Source organism: Mustela lutreola, chromosome 1, assembly GCF_030435805.1.
Source record: "Mustela lutreola isolate mMusLut2 chromosome 1, mMusLut2.pri, whole genome shotgun sequence".
Lineage (NCBI taxonomy): Eukaryota > Metazoa > Chordata > Mammalia > Carnivora > Mustelidae > Mustela > Mustela lutreola.
Window position 1 is genome coordinate 246,586,853 of NC_081290.1, and position 19,433 is coordinate 246,606,285.

General features: G+C 35.2%; 1 protein-coding gene and 1 long non-coding RNA gene across 2 annotated transcripts; one reads left to right on the forward strand and one right to left on the reverse strand.

The window, feature by feature from the left end:
* Positions 1 to 4,540: 4,540 nt before the first annotated feature.
* On the reverse strand, positions 4,541 to 6,496 carry LOC131809810 (uncharacterized). The gene is made up of 2 exons (XR_009345308.1): positions 5,700 to 6,496; positions 4,541 to 4,675 (listed from the first exon to the last, which is right to left on the reverse strand). It is a non-coding gene; the product is annotated as an uncharacterized LOC131809810 (long non-coding RNA).
* A 91-nt stretch (positions 6,497 to 6,587) lies between these two features.
* C1H11orf58 (chromosome 1 C11orf58 homolog) lies at positions 6,588 to 18,644 on the forward strand. The gene is made up of 5 exons (XM_059137230.1): positions 6,588 to 6,797; positions 12,418 to 12,501; positions 15,004 to 15,064; positions 16,785 to 16,894; positions 17,602 to 18,644. Exons 1-5 carry the CDS (start codon positions 6,735 to 6,737, stop codon positions 17,830 to 17,832), a joined length of 549 nt encoding a protein of 182 aa, XP_058993213.1. The 5' UTR covers positions 6,588 to 6,734; the 3' UTR covers positions 17,833 to 18,644.
* Positions 18,645 to 19,433: the final 789 nt, after the last annotated feature.

Here is a 19,433-nt window from a genome sequence, read left to right on the forward strand (position 1 = left end):
AAATAAATAAAATCTTTAAAAAAAAAAATAAAATAAAAATAAAATTAAAAAAATCAATTGTGTAAATAGATAAATTATGTGGCATGTGAATTTCATCTCAATAAAGCTGTATTTTAAAAAGCTAAAGGTACATGCCCAAATATTATTCATGGAAAATATATGTGATATAAAAACTGATGCAATAGGGGTGCCTGGATGGCTCAGTGGGTTAAAGCCTCTGCCTTTGGCTCAGGTCAGGTCCTGGGATTGAGCCCTGCATTAGGCTCTCTGCTCAGCATTGAGCCTGCTTTCCCTGTCTCTCTGCCTGTCTTTCTGCCTACTTATGATCTCTGTCAAATAAATAAATAAAATCTTTAAAAAAAAAAAAAAACTGATGCCATAACAATAATCTGCACCTAAACCATAAATATAAATATCCTGGAATTGAGGGAGGGAAGAACAGGACAAAAGGAGAGGTGTGAAATTTCTCACACATACATGGAGTCATGAGACAGTTACATATTGTTTTACCCTTGATTAGAGTAAAAACTAAAATACAACCTTAATAGTATTGAGACCAAAATGTATGTCCTCCAAATCACTAGGAAAAATAAATTAGATGGAATTACACTTACAAGTTAAGTGTAGTCACCTCATTACTATGACACTATGAGTGATTTGTATTTCTTCTTTATACCTTGTTTTCCACATTTTTATAATGGTTTATCTTTGTATGAATCTGCTTTTCTTTGTAACTGACTTTTTTTAAACCCAATTTAATTTACTTATGCATTCATTTATGGTTAATTTTTAATAAGTTTATATAGTCAGACAATTTGGAATTCAAAAGATTAAAAAGGTATGTTGAAAAGTATCCCTGCCACCTTTGCACCTCAGCTAGCACCATTTCTAGCATGGAATCTATAAATATTCTCAGTTTATTGGGTATCTTTGTGGAAATAATTTATGCATATATATTGACTCTTTCATTTTTTAATGCAAATACAGTGTAATATAAGTACTGTTCTCCACTTCACTTTTTTATTCAACAATATGTCTTCAAGACTGTCCCTCATCAGTTCTTAAAAAGTTTCCCTTTTTAAATTGTTTTATTTATTTTTATTTTACTTCATTTTTTTCTTATTTATTTGTCAGAGAGAGAAATTGAGAGAGTGGCAGGCAGAGGGAGAAGCAGGTTCCTTGCTGAGCAAGGAGCATGATGCGGCAGTCAATCCTAGAACCCTGGGATCATCACCTGAGGTAATGCAGAAACAACTGACTGAGCCACCCAGGTATACCTTTCCTTTTTTTTTTTTTTTTTTTACTTTATTTTTTTCATCATGATAAGTATACTCTTTAATTCCCATCACTTATTTCACCCATCCTGCCATCCACCTCTCTTGGTAACTATCAGTTTGTTCCCATAGTTAAGTCTCTCTCTCAGCTTGTCTTTTATTTTTTTCTCATTTATTTTGTTTCTTAAATTCCACATATGAGTGACATTATAAAGTATTTATCTTTCCCTGGCTGAGTTATTTCACTTAGCATTATACTCTCTAGCTCTATCCATGTTGTTGTAAACAGCAAGATTTCATTCTATTTATGGCTGACTAATATTCCATTATATATAAATATAAATACATACACACACACACACCATATATTCTTTATTCATTCATCAATCAATTGTCACTTGGGTTTCTTTTATAGTTTGGTTGTTGTAAATAATACTGCAATAAATATAGGGTAATGTATCCATTTGAATTACTGTTTTTGCATATTTTGGGGTAAATACCCAGTTGAACAATTACTGGATAATAGGGTAGTTCCATTTTTAATTTTTGAGAGTCTCCTCTTTCCTTTTAATGGCTGCATGGTGATCTACAGTAAGGATTTACCATAATACATTTAGCCAGTCTCATATTGACAGAATACTTTTTATATTTGGCAAGAACAACAAAGTAACTTGGGAGAATAAACTAAAATGTTCTCAAATTCCACTCCCACCCAAAAAAGGTATCACCATTGATTTAAAGTCACAAATTCTTTTTGACAACAACTATTGGAATATTGCTGCTTTTTGTATCTGAAGACCTTATGACCATATTAAAGAGACATATCAACAACTATATTGAAGCAATTTTATAAGCAAATACATTTTCACTTCCCTTTTCATTTTCTAGTCTTTAAAGTTTCTAGGTATATGTAAAATAATCAACCCAATATTTATGCCACCATATTTTAAATTATAGTAGCAATGTGGTAAATGTGTATGTTCCATGGATAGAATGGGAACTGATCTCATCATCATCAACCATCATCAATCACAAAAACTTTTTTTATTCCTTGTCTTCAGGGTTGTATGTTAGGCCTTAGAGTTCTCTTTATACGACACCTTTAAAATCAGGTTTAAGGTAAGTTTCATCTCTTAGTCTCCCAATTAAACAATGCATTCTTCAAATATTTTTTCTTTTGGATTCGATGATATTTAACTCTCACTGTTCTCATCTATGTTTTAACCTCAGGCTCTTCCTACCCTTAAATGTTATTTTCTTTTTTCCCTTTTCCAAGGACCTCTCTTCTATGTGATCACTCAGTAAGCTCAGTCACTCTCCTAGTTTAGCCATCATCTCTACGTTGGGGATTTACAAATTTATGGCTCTCTCCCAACTTTGAAGCCAGTATTTCTAACTGCCTACTAGACAGTTCCACTTGGCACCCCACTAATACCTTAAGTTTAACCTGTCTAAAATAAAAAATTCATTATCTTACCATGTAAACCTGCTCCTCTCTGACCACATTCATTCATATAATACAACAAAAATTTGTTGAGTCATGGTTTATACACAAGTCATGGTGCGAAGTTTAGATTCTACTCAAAAGATTCTTAGATGGTCTAGAATAGCCAGTCCAGAACGACATCATATCTTTGTTCATACCTCTATTATAGCACACATATTTTTATTTTAACTAGCAATGACTGACTAACCAAGATAAATAATAGGTAGCAGTGGAAAATAAGATTGGAGTGGATGATTGCGGTCAGAATATAGACCTTCAATTATAGGCTAATTATATCGACTTTATCAACTTAATTGTGTACAAAGTGGGAAACTCTAAGCAGTTTTTGAGCGGAGAGTCTCTACATTTCATTTTCAGATGATGAGTCTGAATATGATATGTAAAAAAGGATTTAAGTGGGGAACTATTAGAGTATGGGAAAACGTTACTATAAATTGATGAAACAGAGGATTTGAACCTGAACACAGTGAGAGATTCAAATTCAAGGCTTTGATCAGCCTATAGAGTTTTGTCTCAGAATATACTTCTGTGTTTATCGGGTTTTAGCTGCACAAGACACTGACCATTCCTGAATACATGCCCCACCCTGCTTCCACAGTTCTTTAGAATCTAAATCAAAAACTTTCAGGAAAGAATTTCCCTATTGCCCTCAGCTAAAATAAACTGCTTCCATAGCATTTTATCTGTAACTTCCTGGTGCCGTTTAGTCATTCCTCCCCCACAAAGCTATAAACTCCTTGAGGTAAGGCATTATACATTATTTATTCTGGTTTTCTTCAAATTTAGCATACTACCTGACACATACTAAGCTCCCTATATAAACAATGAGTTATACTGGCACAGAGGAACATGCACAGGTTTTTGGAGTTAGATTTAAAAATTAAACTGCAGATTAGCCATTCACTCATTAGCTATATGATTATGAGCAAGCATTTAACTTTTCTTAAGCTTCATCATATATAAAATAAAAAATCCTTGCAAATTGAGAAGCTTTGAGAAGCACCTAGCAATGTACACAGTGCATAGTGGATATTCAATAAATAGTAGTTATAACTATGGGTTGAGGAATTTTTTTTAGTCTCAGATAAAACAGCAGCAAGTTTTTTGTACAGAGCATATTCATCAGAGCTTTTATGTCTTCTATAGATTTGTTAACTATATTCAGTTATGGTTGAAGAAAAATTGATGTACACACTCAACAAACATTTACGAAAGCCTACTATATGCTAAAGCATTGGGTATATTAAAAAATGAAGAAGGCATGGTCAGGAAAGTATTTCAAAATGCTATTAGGAACATGTAGGTCCTCCTCTCCTTGTCTTTACTATCCAATAAGTATGGGTATTGCTGAGTTTCCAGGACTTATATGAGGTACCACTCGGTTACATTATATAATTTCTTATTTCATTAATTCAAAAAAACTTATTAACTACTCCATGGCACATTGTACCAGAAGATACAGAAACAAAAAATTAAGACAAACAGGTGTCGGAGTGCCTGGGTGGCTCACTCAGTTAAGCAGTTAAGCATCTGATCCTTGAATTCACCTCAGGTCACAGTCTCAGGGTTGTGAGCTCAAACCCCTCATAGGGCTCCACGCTGGGCATGGAGCCTACTTAAGATTCTCTCTCTCCCTCTGCCTCTGCCCCATACCCCCTGACTCCCAAAATGGAACAGTTGCACACAGTACAAGGAGGAAGGGTATTACTGAGTTTCTGTGTCATATATGAATATCCTTTGCACTATAATTCCATCCTTACCTACATAGACTTCTGCAATCAAACTGAGTAAAACTGTAAAATGATCCAGTCCTTTTTATTTCCTATGTTACTTTTTGGCTTGTGATCTTGATTTACGGTAACTTGAAGATTTAGTCATCCAGGTGCCAACAATTCTGGTAAAGAAATAAAAGGCAGGTTGCTAGCTCATTAAACTCTTCTTGATGGTCACCAATTTAAGTTAAAACTATTTAGTAACTACTAACCTTATTGATAGTCCTTTTTTATTTCTGAATTCTTTTAGCAGTTCAAAATTACCTATTCAGCCATCTCATTTATTTATTTATTAATAAAGCTAAGTTCTAAATTGTATAATTTACAGTCTGTCAAATCATTTGGATATGAACTATAGTTCATCCTTGAAAATTCTGTAACTTAACTGTAATTTCATTGTAATTATATTTATAGAATCTTTGTAGAATCACAGTTAATATGCAAATTATTTTCATTCACAGTAAACAGCAAGTAACCACTTCCCCAAAATACTTCTCCTCATAGCTTTACTCTTCTCTTCCTCCACTTGTTTTATTCTTACCATAGAAACTAATTGATTAAGATCCCTTGTTTGGTTATAAAATATGACCCTATCTGAGATTTTTTTCATATAATCCTAATTAGCATTGTCATTCCTTTGCTTCCAGAATAAAGGAGAATTTGGATACATGACTGCAAAATTAAAGAACTATCTTCCACTTGTCACAGTTCTGTAAATGGTACAAAGATCATCTGAAATCTAGTACAGTAATATTATTTCTACAGAGGCAGTCAAAGCTACAATAATTGTTAAATTCAGAAACCGATAGTTAAGCAGTTTCACAGGCTGCTATCATTACCAAAATGAACACTAGATCTATATTGTCATGCCATTTAGCTGATTTTTGCTTTAAAAAAATTAAATATTTAATCAAGGTCAGAAAGCTTCAGAATAAATAAGGACAAGCATCCTGGAAGAATGTTAGGGTTGAAAGCACACAGGTTCAGGCCTGGTTAAAAAAAAAATCAGACACCTTGATCCTGCATGAATGAATCTTCAATAGTTGAATAAAACCTTTAGATACAGCACTTTCTGAGTAGACTAGTAGCGTAGCTGCTGTGGGTGAGGAGGGGGAAACGGGGAAGAGCTACTCATTGGGTACTGACCTTCTTTTTGCGGTGATGAAAATAACTTGGAACTAGATAGAGGTGATTGTTGCACAGCATTGTGAATGTACCAAATGCCACTTAATTGTACACCTTAAAGTGGTTACTTTTACATTGTGTGGATTTCACCTCAATTCGAAAAAATTTTAATGAAAATTAAAAGATACAGGGCCTTCTGGCAGAAAGGGACTTTACTTCGTGAAGGGCCCAAGAAGTACAACACCTCCCCGAAGCGCAGGGAGGTCGGTTAGGGTCACTCCCACCTCACAAAACGCTGTGTGGGCAGTTTACAGAATTCCCTCTGGCAGACCCTAGTTTCAGTAACAGCCAATTAACCTGCACCATCTTGAACTCATTTCGGTGAGAATGAGAAAGCGGCTAAATATTCATCAGAATCTTCTAGAAAGCCGCACCGCCGGTCACCCTCAGGAGCAACAGCGAACATGCGGGTGGAAACAGTAGAAGCCATTTTTTTTTTTTTTTTAAGGTTTTTGTCGCGGGGGGACGGTACCAGTGAGGATTCAAAAATCTTCAAACATTACACTTAAACCTAGAGGCTTAACTATGACAGATGCATCTGTCAGGCGCACAGCATCTCACGGCGAAATGCCTCTTTCTGTGGCGACTAAGTCTCTAAGCCGCTTTCTGTGGCGACGACGCTTTAAATGAACTCTCACCGCCATACCCATCCGCGGGAAAGCTCCCATCACTAGCTGAAGAAGGCGGAACTTCAGAGGGCACTCCCGCCACACAGCGCGATCTGCGCCGCTGGGCTTCCTGGGAATTGTAGTTTTAGTTTTCTTATCTATGCGTTTTGTTCAGATCGGTATGGAGTGAGCCAGAAAACTACAACTACCAGAGTGCTCCGTAGCGGCGAGTAGCCGCGGCGGTGACGACCGCGGCGGAGAAGGCCTGGAGGGGCTCGGCGTTCTGGAGTGGCGCTGCTTGGGCCGGTGGCAGGTTGCAGACTGCTGGCGCCGCTGCTGAAGAGAACGGCGAGTGGGTTCGGCGTTTCCCGTCGGGGTCCCAGCAACGATGAGTGCTGCCAGGGAGTCCCATCCGCACGGGGTGAAGCGTTCAGCCTCCCCAGACGACGATGTAAATAACAATGGCGGAGTGGATGAGGGTTGAGGCCTACTAAAGGCTGGGGTAGGCCGGGAAGGGTGGTTTAAGAAGGAGGAAGGGTTCGAGGTGGCCCGAAGGGGGAGGGTCGAGAGGGAGGAACCAGAAGAATAGGAAATGTCTCCTTTCCTAACTTAGGGTCGGAAGGTTTGTAGAGGTCTACATCTTAAGAGCCAGAGACCTGCGTAGGAAGGGGGAATCGAGGAAGGAGGTCCTGAGAGGGTCGGGAAGCGTATCTCGGGGCTGATGAAGCTTCTTTGTCGGGCGTTTCTACTTGGGATAGGGATGGCAAGATCCCTCCTGTTTGAGATTTAAAATGCTCCTGTGACAATGTCAAGATGTTGGTGCACATTTGGACAGATTTTTCCGACCGGAATTATTTTCGCCCAGTGTACTATTGGGAATAAACCGAAAACAGTATTGAACCGAAAATTGTACCGGGAGGGGCATTTCGTACTGACGCATGGTGATGAGGTCTAAAATGTTGGGACCTAGAAGCCCATTTTGATTTCAGCTACCTTCTCCTTTTTCCCCCCACCCAAGCTTGTCAGCTTAAATAGCAAACCATTCATTCCTTAAAGTAATCCATTAAATATTTACTGCTATGCCAGGTGTTGGGAATTCAAAGACGAATGAGTACGGTGCTTATCCTAGGTCTTTCTGTATATTTGTCCTAGCTCTTAGCGCAGTGTCATGGAGACTGCAGTAAACGGAAAACTAGGTCCTTCATACAATGGATAAACGCCATGGAAACGTTGACTAAGAAATTTTAGGGACGGGTCGGTGGGGGCGTGGAGAGGTCATCTTTAAGGATGAAAAAAGAACTAAATCTAATTTTCTTTACGTTATTGTTTAAAGTACTATTTCTGAATATGTAGAATTCTTTATAGTGCAGTTCGGTGCACTTTCATAATACCTTTGTGAACCGTTAAAAGCTCACTAAAGACTACTACTAGTGCGTAATTTGTATAAGACCCACCCCTCTTCGGATGGGAGGTGGGATTACGACCGGAATACCAAGGTTCTTAAATTGAATTTAATTTTGCAGAAAGATTAGTAATCAGGAAAGATTTGGGGATGAAGAATTATATAGTGAGATTTTTTTGGTGCCCTCTGTTCTTCCCTTCTACTGCTTCCTAGATCTTGTTAATATGGTAATCCAGTAATTGTTAGGCATTTATCTAAGGCATTTGAGTAACCTGGGTGCCATTTTAAAAGCAATTACATTGTTTTCCTCCTGGCATATAACTGTGACTTGATTCCTAGAATGTCAGGCACCTGTTTTGCTAGACTCAGAAATATCTTTTAGCTTGACAGAAAACTGTTGATGTTAGGTAATTTAACAGAACGTTAAAGGGATAACTCCACAGCTTCTATTGGGATCAGTGTAAAATGATCTTTAAGACCTTTTCCAATGTTATAAGCATTCTTTTGGAGGGAATGGTTGTAGTTGCAATTCAAGATTAGGTCCTACAACTTTCACACATTATCTAAAAATGATTATGTTGCTAATTTAAAGTGCAGTAGAGTAATTGTCTTTTGATAGTGATTTTTTTAAGTCAGTTTCTTCCATGTGACTATTACTTTTACTGGTAATTAGGAGTTTACTTGTTTTAAAAACATCTTTAAATACTATATACAAAATTAAAAATTATTTTTTAAATATACATTTAAGTTTTAGAAAATCAGTTAATTATAATTGAAGTTGTAATTGATCATCAATTTCTAATGAACTTACACTGCATGTGAAAGATAATCAGTTTCTCTGCTTACTCACCTCACATATTAAATGGAGATAACAAAACATTTGAAAGATGTTAAAAGTAGAAGACACCTCAGTTAAGCATTTGCCTTCAGCTCTAGTCATAATCCCAGGGTCCTAGGATAGTGCCCCATCCATGTCAGGCTCCCTGCTCAGTAGGGAGTCGGCTTCACCCTCTCACTCTGCTCTTCCCCCCACCTCATGCACATTGCCTCTCTCTCAAATAAATAAAATATTTTAAAAGGAAAGAAAGATGTTCAAAATAGATATTAAGCATGGAATCCGGCTTTAAGAAAATGCTGACAGTGTTAGAAATAAATTCTAAGAGTTACTACATTATGTATTCAGGCGGAAGTAAATTGACTACAGTTCTATAATGAAAGGTATTAAGGATAACTTAAAAATGGTCTCATTGGTTTATTTGGAGTGGAGAAATGAAAACTATTTTTAAGAGAATGGGAGGTGAAGGGAAGTTAATTTTAGTAACTGGCAGAGACCCTCCAAGAATGTATCAGGCACCCATGTGCTTTTGAAAATGCAGCACTTGAGCAAGGTAGTTGCTGTTGTATGCTGAGGTCTTTGAAAGGAAGAACCAGAAGGACTTGACGATTGGAAAAAAACAATAGGATTAAATACTGTTAATGGTAGGATTATTTCTGTAAAGACTTTGGAAGATATTTGCTCTTTTAATAGAAAAGTTTTGGCTTTCAGAAAGTTGTTTGGTTTTTAACTTGATTCTGAAACTATTATAACTAGTTCATAAACTATCACATATTCTATCTCATTTGATCATGTACAGCATGATGTGGAAAGAGCATAGAACTTAAGGCAAGAGGATCAGTCACTTAAACTTTTAAGTGACTTTGCCTCAGTGTTCTTATTTATTAACTGGACTCTTGAGAGAACATAAGTGAGCAGTCATTAGTATGTTGTAAGTTGTGAAACACTGCAGTTCTTAGGTGGTGGTGTTCTTAAGACAGTCTTTTAAAGAAGCTACTCTGTGTAGATTAAGAGTGGAAACTGGGAAGTTAAATGTGCGGTCCAGACTCCAAGAGCAAGTGATTTAGTGAGAATCATAACTTAACTTTCGCTAGTACTTTGGTTTTTTTATTGCTTAACTGTGTTGAGCCAGAAAAAGTTAGGAACTAACTGTCTTATATAAAGATAATGAGTTGCCAGATGGAAAGAAGTGGAGATTTGGAAGTTAGGTAGCCAAAATCATGAAAGCATATAAGCTTCCCAAAAAAAGGAATTTGGAAGAACCACAAGTGATTAACCAGTGTTGTACAAATACTTAATTTTTAAAAATTTATTTTTACTTAAATTCGATTGGTTAACATATAGTGTATTATTAGTTTCAGAGGTAGAGTTCAGTGATTCATCAGTTGTATATTAACACCCAGTGCTCATTACATTAAGTGCCCTCCTTAATGCCCATCACCCAGTTACCCCACCTCCCCACCAGCGCCCCCCCCCAGCAACTCTCAAGTTTGTTTCCTGTAGTTAAGAGTCTCTTATGGTTGGTCTCCCTCTCTGATTTCATCTTTATTTTTTCCTCCCTTCCCTATAATTCTCTGTTTTGTTTCTTAAATTCCACATATAAGTGAAATATGATAATTGTCTTTTTCTGATTGACTTACTTCACTTTACAAAATACTCTCTAGTTCTATCCACGTCATTGCCAGTGGGAAGATTTCACTTTTTTGATGGCTAATATTCCATGAACAAATACTTCAACACTCATATCCCTAGAGAAATGGTCACCATTGAGTTTGTTTTGTTTTTCTGGTGTTTGGGTTTTTGTTTCATTTTGTTTTAATTAGAGAGAATGAGAGAGAGAGAGCATGAGAAGGGGGAGGGGTCAGAGGGAGAAGCAGACTCCCTGCTAAACAGGGAGCTGGATGCAGACTCAATCCTGGGACTTCAGGATCATGACCTGAGCCAAAGGCAGTCGCTTTAGCAGCTGAGCCACTTAGGCGCCCACCATTCTTTTTTTATATTTTCTAAACCTTCTACAAATAATTTTCAGAACAAAAATAGTGAAAACCAGTTTTATTGAAAATTTCAATATGAATGTAACCATAGCAAGCCCAAATTTCTATTACATGGCTTTCTGATTTTTGTGACATACATACCTAAAATGGTTAGCATCCTCTGAGTCCGCTAACTGCTTATCAATTTTTGTGTGTAAATCTGGAACACATAGTTTCAGATTTCAAATAATTTCTAATAGCTTTATCATTATTTGTAGTTCTAGCATTTTCATCATCAAAATATAATATGAAGAATTTAAACCTTTGTGCCCATAATTTTGTGCTGAAAGGGGGGGGTTGTCATCTTTGCTCCATAATTGCAAAACATTTTCATATTTAGATTATAAACTCAATTAGAATGATCAAGCCAATGAATGTTTCCTTTCTACATTCCTTCTAGTCACCTTTGTATATACATCTTCCTTTAGCACTTGTTCAGTTTCAGATCCTGTCAAGTAAATAAATATTGGTGTACAAATATAAAAGCTGAAGCAGTCACATTTTTTTAGAAAAACAGGATGGTCCAGGCTCTTACTGCACAGTATTCAAGATGAAGAATCCCTATTGAATGACTTTCTAGATGAGAGTACTGAATTTTTTCTTTTTTTCTTTGTCTCTTGATTCCTTGATTGGAGAGAATTCATGTAGTATTTCAGCATTCAAAAATTCAGTCTTTAAGATTTTTGCATATATGATTAATGTTGCCATTATCATTTGTTTAGGGTATACCACCTATCATTTTGCATTCACTTTATTCATATAATAATTGTGACATGGCTTTTGTCAGTTTCTGGTTTTTACCTAGTTGCCATTATGGGCAGAAATGAAAATTCTGGACTCAACTGTGTCCATGAAAGCTAGAAGTATACAATGGGGAGTGACATCTTGAAAGATGATGCACTACCTTGGACAACAGGATGAGAAAACTCTTTAGCTGTTTTTTTCTGTTTCCTTATTTTAGTCATTTTTAGTATAGTTGGCAAAAACTAATGAATCATAGTATTTCCTATATTTGTTTCAAGATGTAGGGAAAAATATGATCACTAGGACTCCATAATATTTCTTAAGATTGTAAAAGGGCCCAACTGACCATTTGGTAATTGCAAGGTAGAATACATTTTACTTTTTTTAAAAGTAAGTTTTCTCTGTTTCCGTTTTCTGTTTTCTCTTTCAGAAGACCTTTAAAAAAGAATATAAGTCTTAATATATCAATCCTTACAAACAAACTGCACAGAAAAGAAGTTGAAAACCTAAAATTGGGTCCATTTTGTGTTCCGTGGTCCTTTAGACAGCACTAAAGCCAGACTAACTTTTAAGTAATGACCGTGGCAGGCTCTGGGTTCGAAATCCTAGGTACTCCGGGGCCTTGCAAAGCTCTAGGATAGTAGGTCTCAAGGTGTGGTCCTCACATGAGCATCAACAGCATCATCACTTAGGAATTTGTTAGGAATGAAATCCTTGAGCCCACCTTACTTGAGCCCAGACTTACTGGATCTGAAACTCTTGGGGTGTAGTCTGGCAGTTTGGGTTTTAACACACCCTCCAGGTGATTCTGATAAGTGCAATCTTCAGAATCAAAGCTCTGGCTACAAAAGAAATAAAGGATACTGCCTTGAGGTAATAGAAAAGGAGTATATATTGAGTATGATATATACGCTTAGGTGCCTAAACCAAATCAATGAGCCCTGTTTATATTTAAAAATGACAGGGTTTTTTTTAAACCTTGGGAGTTGTGGGGAGAGTTTAAATTTTTAAGTATTTATTAGTATGCAAAAGAACTAATGGCTGATTTCTTTTGTAGCTTGGATCTAGCAATTGGGAAGCAGCAGACTTAGGTAATGAAGAAAGAAAACAAAAGTTCTTGAGACTTATGGGTGCAGGAAAGGTAAGCATCAAACAGTTTGTGTTTTTTTAGTCTTTCTGTATAAATAATGTCCTTACTTTGTTGAGTGAGCCAGACTGAATATACTTGGATCCCATTTTCCTGTTCTGCTTAGGAAATACAGCTGACCTAACCAAGCGCTTAAAATTTATACTATTTCTGAACCACTTCTGGGAGTCTCAGTGCCACTGAGCAGTAAAGTTTAGAGACTCTATATAGAGAAACCTTGGTTTGAGGAGACTCCTGTGGAAGAAAGTTTATAATTTGCTATCTGTTAGCTTAATGACTTAATAGTTTTCTGGGCAGACCAGTTGGTAGGCCTTTCATATTTTATAGCTCCCTCTAGCCCATGAAGTACTAGTCAAGCCTTTATCAAAAACTTAATCTTTAAAATGTTCAATATATTTTGAAATCCCTTTCAAATTGATTAACGTGGTAGAAAATAGAAAATATAGGTGCCAGGAAAACACCTTTTGGGGAAAAACACCCGTCTTGTTCCTAGCAATAATTTTTACATGCAAATTCAGTTATTTCTAGATAATTTATTTTGTGTAAGCAAGTCAATTTATTTTTCTAACATTGCCCCAAATGTGGATAAAATAAGAAAACTTTTTTTTTTGCTTTTTTTTTTTTAAGTGCCTCAAAATTAAATTCTGCCCTTTGTTTTTGTTATTCATATGGGGACTCATTCATGCATTTTACCAACCATTTTTGACTGTTTACAAGATGCCAGGGACCATGCTAGGTCCTGGAGGTTACATAGATTGCATGTTTGGAGCCATCATGTAATAGAGGAAACCAGATAATTTAGAATTATAATTGCTATGAAAGAACTCTGCATGTACTATGAAAGAACTGTGGAGTCAACAGACAAGGGTGGCTAAGTCTGCCTTAGTGGTACAAGAAAGCATCCCAGAAATAGAATTGGTGAAACAAAGAGGAGTTAGCCAGATTAGAATAGTGGGGTTCAGGGTAGCGAGAGATCATGCAACACAGTAAGACCTGTACAAGGATGCATTTTTATAATATCTTTTTAACCCAGATTTCCCAATAATTTTGTGATTTATCATGGAAAGTAAACTGAAGTTTGTCTTGATTTATGCAAATTAAATATTTGTTAAGAATATATGAAGTAAGTAATAATTTAGGGGACGTGCTCAACCTAGTAGAATGAAAACTCCTTGAGTACTTAGGAAGAATACCCTAACATAAAGTATATGAGATTTAGCTACCAGTTTTATATACCAGTTATATAGTCAAATGTATCTCAGAACTGTGGGGAAGAAAGAACAGATTGAACAATTTAAAAAATTAACTACCAGTATATGAGCTATTTAGCATACATTAAATTATTTCCTAGCAAGGCCAAGATTGTAGCTTTGATCTTATATATAGGCTGTTTAGTTTTACTCCGTTCTGTGGCAATGAAGTATATTCCTAACCCTAGCCAGCTACCATGAGTATTTTACTGGTCACAGGGAGAACCAGCTAGGAGAAAGTGTGAATAGACTAGTGCACTACTGTCATCATTCTCAGATAACAATGTATTACACATTTTCAAATCTTGATAATGGAGTGTCTTTTGCAATCTAAAGAAGCAGCATATTGAATCATTGATTTGCTTCTGTGATAATGGCCTGTAAAGCAGTTAAGTATTAATACTTGAAGCCTTTCAGTAATATCTTGGAGTATGGAAAATGTGTCTGTCATCCTTTCACAATAGGAAGATTTGTTATGTACTATATCTTCACAGGTGGTTAAGATTACTTTGCAGTCACATTTATTTTCCCTTCACTGTGTTTTAGTGAAGAATTTCTTTTGTTTATGAAACTAAATATAAACCATAAGGAGTGGATTAGAACTGATAATTGAGAGTAATTATGTGGGGTAACTAATTAGTAACATTGAATCAGGATTTATTTGTATATTTTAGAGTAGAATAGATTGCTTTAAATTCTGTTCTTGACAGTTTAAGATTAGGTACTTATTGTAGTCAAATAATGATGAGCTGGCTATTTGTTAAAGATCTATCACTTTTTTCATTGTGAGTCTATTACTTTATTTTTATCTAGCTAAATAATTTCATTTGCTTTCTTTCTATAAAGTATAGGTATCAGAAAGGTATCAGAAAGAGGAGATGGGAAAGTTAAAGCAACTCATTTAATTGGCCTTTTAGGAAAGAAAATATTTATATTGCTGCAATTTTTTAGTTATCCGTCCCATTTAAAATTCCAGCCTGACCTCTTCATACTCTCCACTCCCCTTCTATGCTCTGTGTGTTTTAAAGGCACAGCTTTCTACCGTACTATAATTTACTTAACTGATTTCATTTCCCCTCCTCATCTCTATCTTTGCTAGACTATAATAAAGACAAGGATCTCGATTTAATTCTTTTTCTTCACTTTATCTCAGAAGCCTGGAATAATGTTGGGCACATTGTAGACACTCAATAATTATTTTAAGTTTGTGGTCTCAAATTCTAATATATTTTCTACTTTCTTATAGAAAGAACACACCGGTCGTCTTGTTATAGGAGACCACAAATCAACATCTCACTTCCGAACAGGTAAGAAAGTAAAATATAATTTAAGAGGCAGTGCTGCATTTGGAACATGAAATACTTGTATGTATTGCGGGATATTCTCTGTATAATTGTGTTAATGATTAAAATATTAGATCTGGAAATGTATATGTAAATGTGTATATATAACAATTATCATATACTTTAAAGATTTGAGAGTATATATCAATGATATTCTGACCAAGAAACTGACCTTTTTCTATCTTCGTTTTTATTGATCATTCTTATTATAGTGAGGTTTTATGCATTATCTTGCCAACTGTTATGTAGTATGTATATATGAATTTTTTACAGAAATTATTTAACATACAGTATTATTGTTGGCATATTAAACTGGCTTTGAATTTATTCACTGAGTTTTGTTTTGAAATCCTTAATAAAGAATATAAACTTGTTGCAAAGCCTGAAGAAATTAATTTTAGTGGAAAAAGTTTTAAAATAAAAACTAAAAATGAGTTTGAATTTGAATTCAGGCTGCTAAAAAATGAAATTTTCTCCTATATAAAATTGACACTAATCTTGGACATTATTAATAATAGGGCATAATGACCTGGATCATAGTTAACGAACTTTTTAGTTAAATTATTTAAATTAACTTTATACTGACCTAGAATATGTAGCACATTTCAGAAATTAACAGGTTTTTTATTTTTCCAAATAATTATTTCAAATTGATTTGCATTCTTAGAAAAAGAATTTCTGAGGCAAAAAGAATACCTGAGCTTTCTAGAATGGAAAAATACTTAACTACTACATTTATTCTTTTAAAACTGTGGACTTTATGAATAAAAATAGTGCAAGCACCACCATTTGTGACTTAAAATGAAATTCCTCTTATATTTACAAATTAAAATGGCATACTCAAGCTTTTTTTCTCCCCACCCTAAGATTTATGTATGTATTTTAGAGAGTACGGGAGCACTTGCAAGCAGGGGGAGGGCAAGAGGGAAAGAAAGAGAATCTCAAACAGACGTCCTGCGGAGTGGGGAGCCCAATTTAGGGCTTGATCTTGGGACCCTGAGATCATGACCTGAGCTAAAATCAAGAGTTGGATGCTCACGTGACTGAGCCAACCAGGCAACCCCTCAGAAAGCTTTGATGGTATTAGTAATGTTCTAGTTGTAATTAAGTTTGTGTTGTTTCAGTAAACTGGTATGTAAGAAAAGCGTGAATTAGAGCCATTATTTATTTAGCCATTCTCTGAACAGAATTGCCTGCCTTCTCATTGTATGTCTGTTAAAAGACAAACTTTTTTGTTTGTTGCTGGTGCTTTAAATGTGAGAGAAAACTCACTTTCTGGGAACAATTATTTATTAGACTAATTAAGCTAAAATTTTTAAGGCCCAGAGTTCTTGGTAATTAGTATTTATAATACCTAAACTTCAGGCAGTTCTGAGACTTGTGTAGTTTTAACTTACCACATAGAAAAATATAAGTTCTTCATCTTTTATCAACACTTTTGTAGTTCAGAGGGTAGGTTTCTAGAGAAGTAATCATAAATACATCCTTCGGTTTTTTAATAGCGGTTAGGTATTCGTATTATATCTACTGTATAGCGGAAACCCATCCACAAAATGCGTTTTAAAATTAGTCACAGAGAAATCAGCCCTGAATATATTAGCATTTGTAATATGGGTTTTTTCTGTGTAATCAAATGTTTTTATTAATTTGACTAAAACATAACCAAAGTACACTGGACATGCAGGGGAAGAAGACAAGAAAATTAATGAAGAACTGGAGTCTCAATATCAGCAAAGTATGGACAGTAAATTATCAGGAAGATATCGACGACATTGTGGACTTGGCTTCAGTGAGGTAGTAATTAACATTTTCATTAAATGGGAAGATAATTTCTAAATTGATACCTTAATTTCTGTTAGATTACTCCAGCAGTCAAGAATCCTATGTAGAAGGCTTTCTTTTTACAGTCACTTAATTTTCCATATGCCCAAATAGGTCTTTGTAGATAATGAGAAAAGGTATTTTTGAGTTTTACAAACGTTTTCTGATAGAAGCTTAATGTAAATTCAACTTAGATAATCATTATGGCACATCTTTAATAAGCATGAACAACATACAAGCTAGAGAAAATATTTCATGTAAATACTAGTTTAGGATCTTTCTCAGTTTTCTCTGTGATCTCTTTTCATATTATAAGTGCTGGTTAAGTACACCAAAGTAATACAATATGTAAAACATTGATCACTTTTCCTCATTTCCATGGGTCAGTGGTTAATTTGTCTTATTTTTAAAAAAAATACTGTTTATTTCAGGAAGATATGGTAGTTTTCAAACCAGGGGGAGGGGAGTCAAGTGAGTGGTCTTCAGAGCTGTTTCTTAAAACAAAATCCTAATTTAAGTCTAATGGGTAAAACACCGGGATGCCTGAGTCGATCATAAAACTTGATGTTAATGGCTAGGGAGTAGGTGTTCTGAGACTGTGACAAAAATTAGTGTCTTTCCCAGTTTTTGTGCTGGGTAATTGTAGTATTTAAGAAGAACCTGTTGGTTGATGTTCATAGGTAGAAGATCATGATGGAGAAGGTGATGTGGCTGGAGATGATGATGATGATGATGATTCACCTGATCCTGAAAGTCCAGATGACTCTGAAAGTGATTCAGAGTCAGAGAAAGAAGAGTCTGCTGAAGAACTCCAAGCTACTGAGCACCCTGATGAAGTAGAGGATCCCAAAAACAAAAAAGATGCAAAAAGCAACTATAAAATGATGTTTGTTAAATCCAGTGGTTCATAACTCCCAAACACTTAGTCTTTGTATTAAAAGTAAGCCTTATTGTTATAATGCACAGTGGAGGACTGCTTATAGAGCACAGACCTTTGTATTATAATTTTTAAAAAGGCCCTTTTAAATAATTACAAAGAGTGTTTGCTTTCAGATGCCATGGATTACACTTTTATGGGCATGACTATAACCATTTTTGTAAAGAGTAAGAGTTGTATAAAATAAGAAATAAATACAGTACTCAATTTCATTTCATATTAGCATCATCAAACTCTAATCTCACCTTTTTACCCCTTCAGATAGTTATGGAGGAAACACTTTTTTGTGGTAGCTGTTTCATCTTTTTTGTTCCTTCATATTTTTCTCTTATAAGAAGTTTAATCTGATACTGTGATGTGTTCATGAAAACTACTCAGTTATTATACTTTGCTACAGTAGAAGTATTCATCATGGGTATTTCTGCTGCCAGTAACTATCTAAATTGTTTGCAAAGATTAGGTACTTAGTTTACTCTTACTGATTCAGCTCTACTCTTTTGGACCAAAGCAACATGAGAGCAAATACTTTCACACCTGTTAGGATGGAGTTGCAACTGTCATACATTTGGCATGTTATGATCCCAAGCAGTCTTTATATAATTTGAATTACATTGTATGTTAGATTTTTGATAAAATTTGGCCAGTTTTTACAGAAGAAATTATTTCTCTGATCATTTGGTCCTATCTATTTAGGAATATGTAAAACTGGAATTTTTTTTAAGGTAATATGTGACCAAAGTTAATTTTCTTCCTAAGGCCTAAATAAAGAAAAAGCAGTTTCCCATATTTGGTTTGTGATACCTTTATCCTCATTATCTAAAATGAGGAATAGCCTTATTTAAGAAGAAGCTGAAACAAATTTTCTTCATTGTATCCCAATGTTGTTACCTTGGTTATTGAATTACTGGAAAGTAGTACTGCTTTCTGATTTTGTTGCTGCTGCTTTGGGAGTGAGATTAGAATTCTCTGCCTGGTGTTAAGTGGTTGATGTGTACAGCAGATTAACAGGCTGCATTATGGGCTAGTCCATGATCTTTGAATATTTGGGTCCAAAATATTTCTAAGTAACATGTTCAGAGGCATGAGTCAAACCTGTTTGTTTGCTGAATTTTTATATATCTAGCTACATACGTGTTCGATGTGTTGGACTTAAAAAACAAATTCCTATGTCACTTTGAAATTTAAAATTTAGGAGTATTAGCAACTTGAACAGGTGATAATCCGGTTCATGCAATCCATTCATAGATTAGAGCCCTCCAACATTTGGCTTTTGATTTTTCTTATTTCTTACATTGTTTTATAGTAGTTGCTACCCCACATAGTAAAATATATCAAGTCAGGGGGTAGTAGACAGGATATATGACCTTTAATAGATACTTGGTTTGAATAGGTTTGGCTTTATTCAAATTTCAGTTGGCCACAGATTTTTAAATATCTAGTTTCTAGGGTTCCTTATTACAACTAAATGAAGTAGTAAATGAAGGCTGATTTATGTTTAATAATGGAAGTGGGAGAGATCAGTATTACGTTTTAAAAAGTATTTTCCATTTATTATTGAAACATGCTGGGTTATTT

What these genes read in the sequence shown, in the direction of transcription:
- C1H11orf58 (XM_059137230.1), top strand. Translation starts at nt 6,735, where the DNA reads ATGAGTGCTGCCAGGGAGTCCCATCCGCACGGGGTGAAGCGTTCAGCC. An exon ending in GACTTATGGGTGCAGGAAAG is followed by an intron (nt 12,502 to 15,003) that starts GTAAGCATCAAA and finishes ACTTTCTTATAG; the next exon opens with AAAGAACACACCGGTCGTCT. An exon ending in GTGGACTTGGCTTCAGTGAG is followed by an intron (nt 16,895 to 17,601) that starts GTAGTAATTAAC and finishes TGATGTTCATAG; the next exon opens with GTAGAAGATCATGATGGAGA.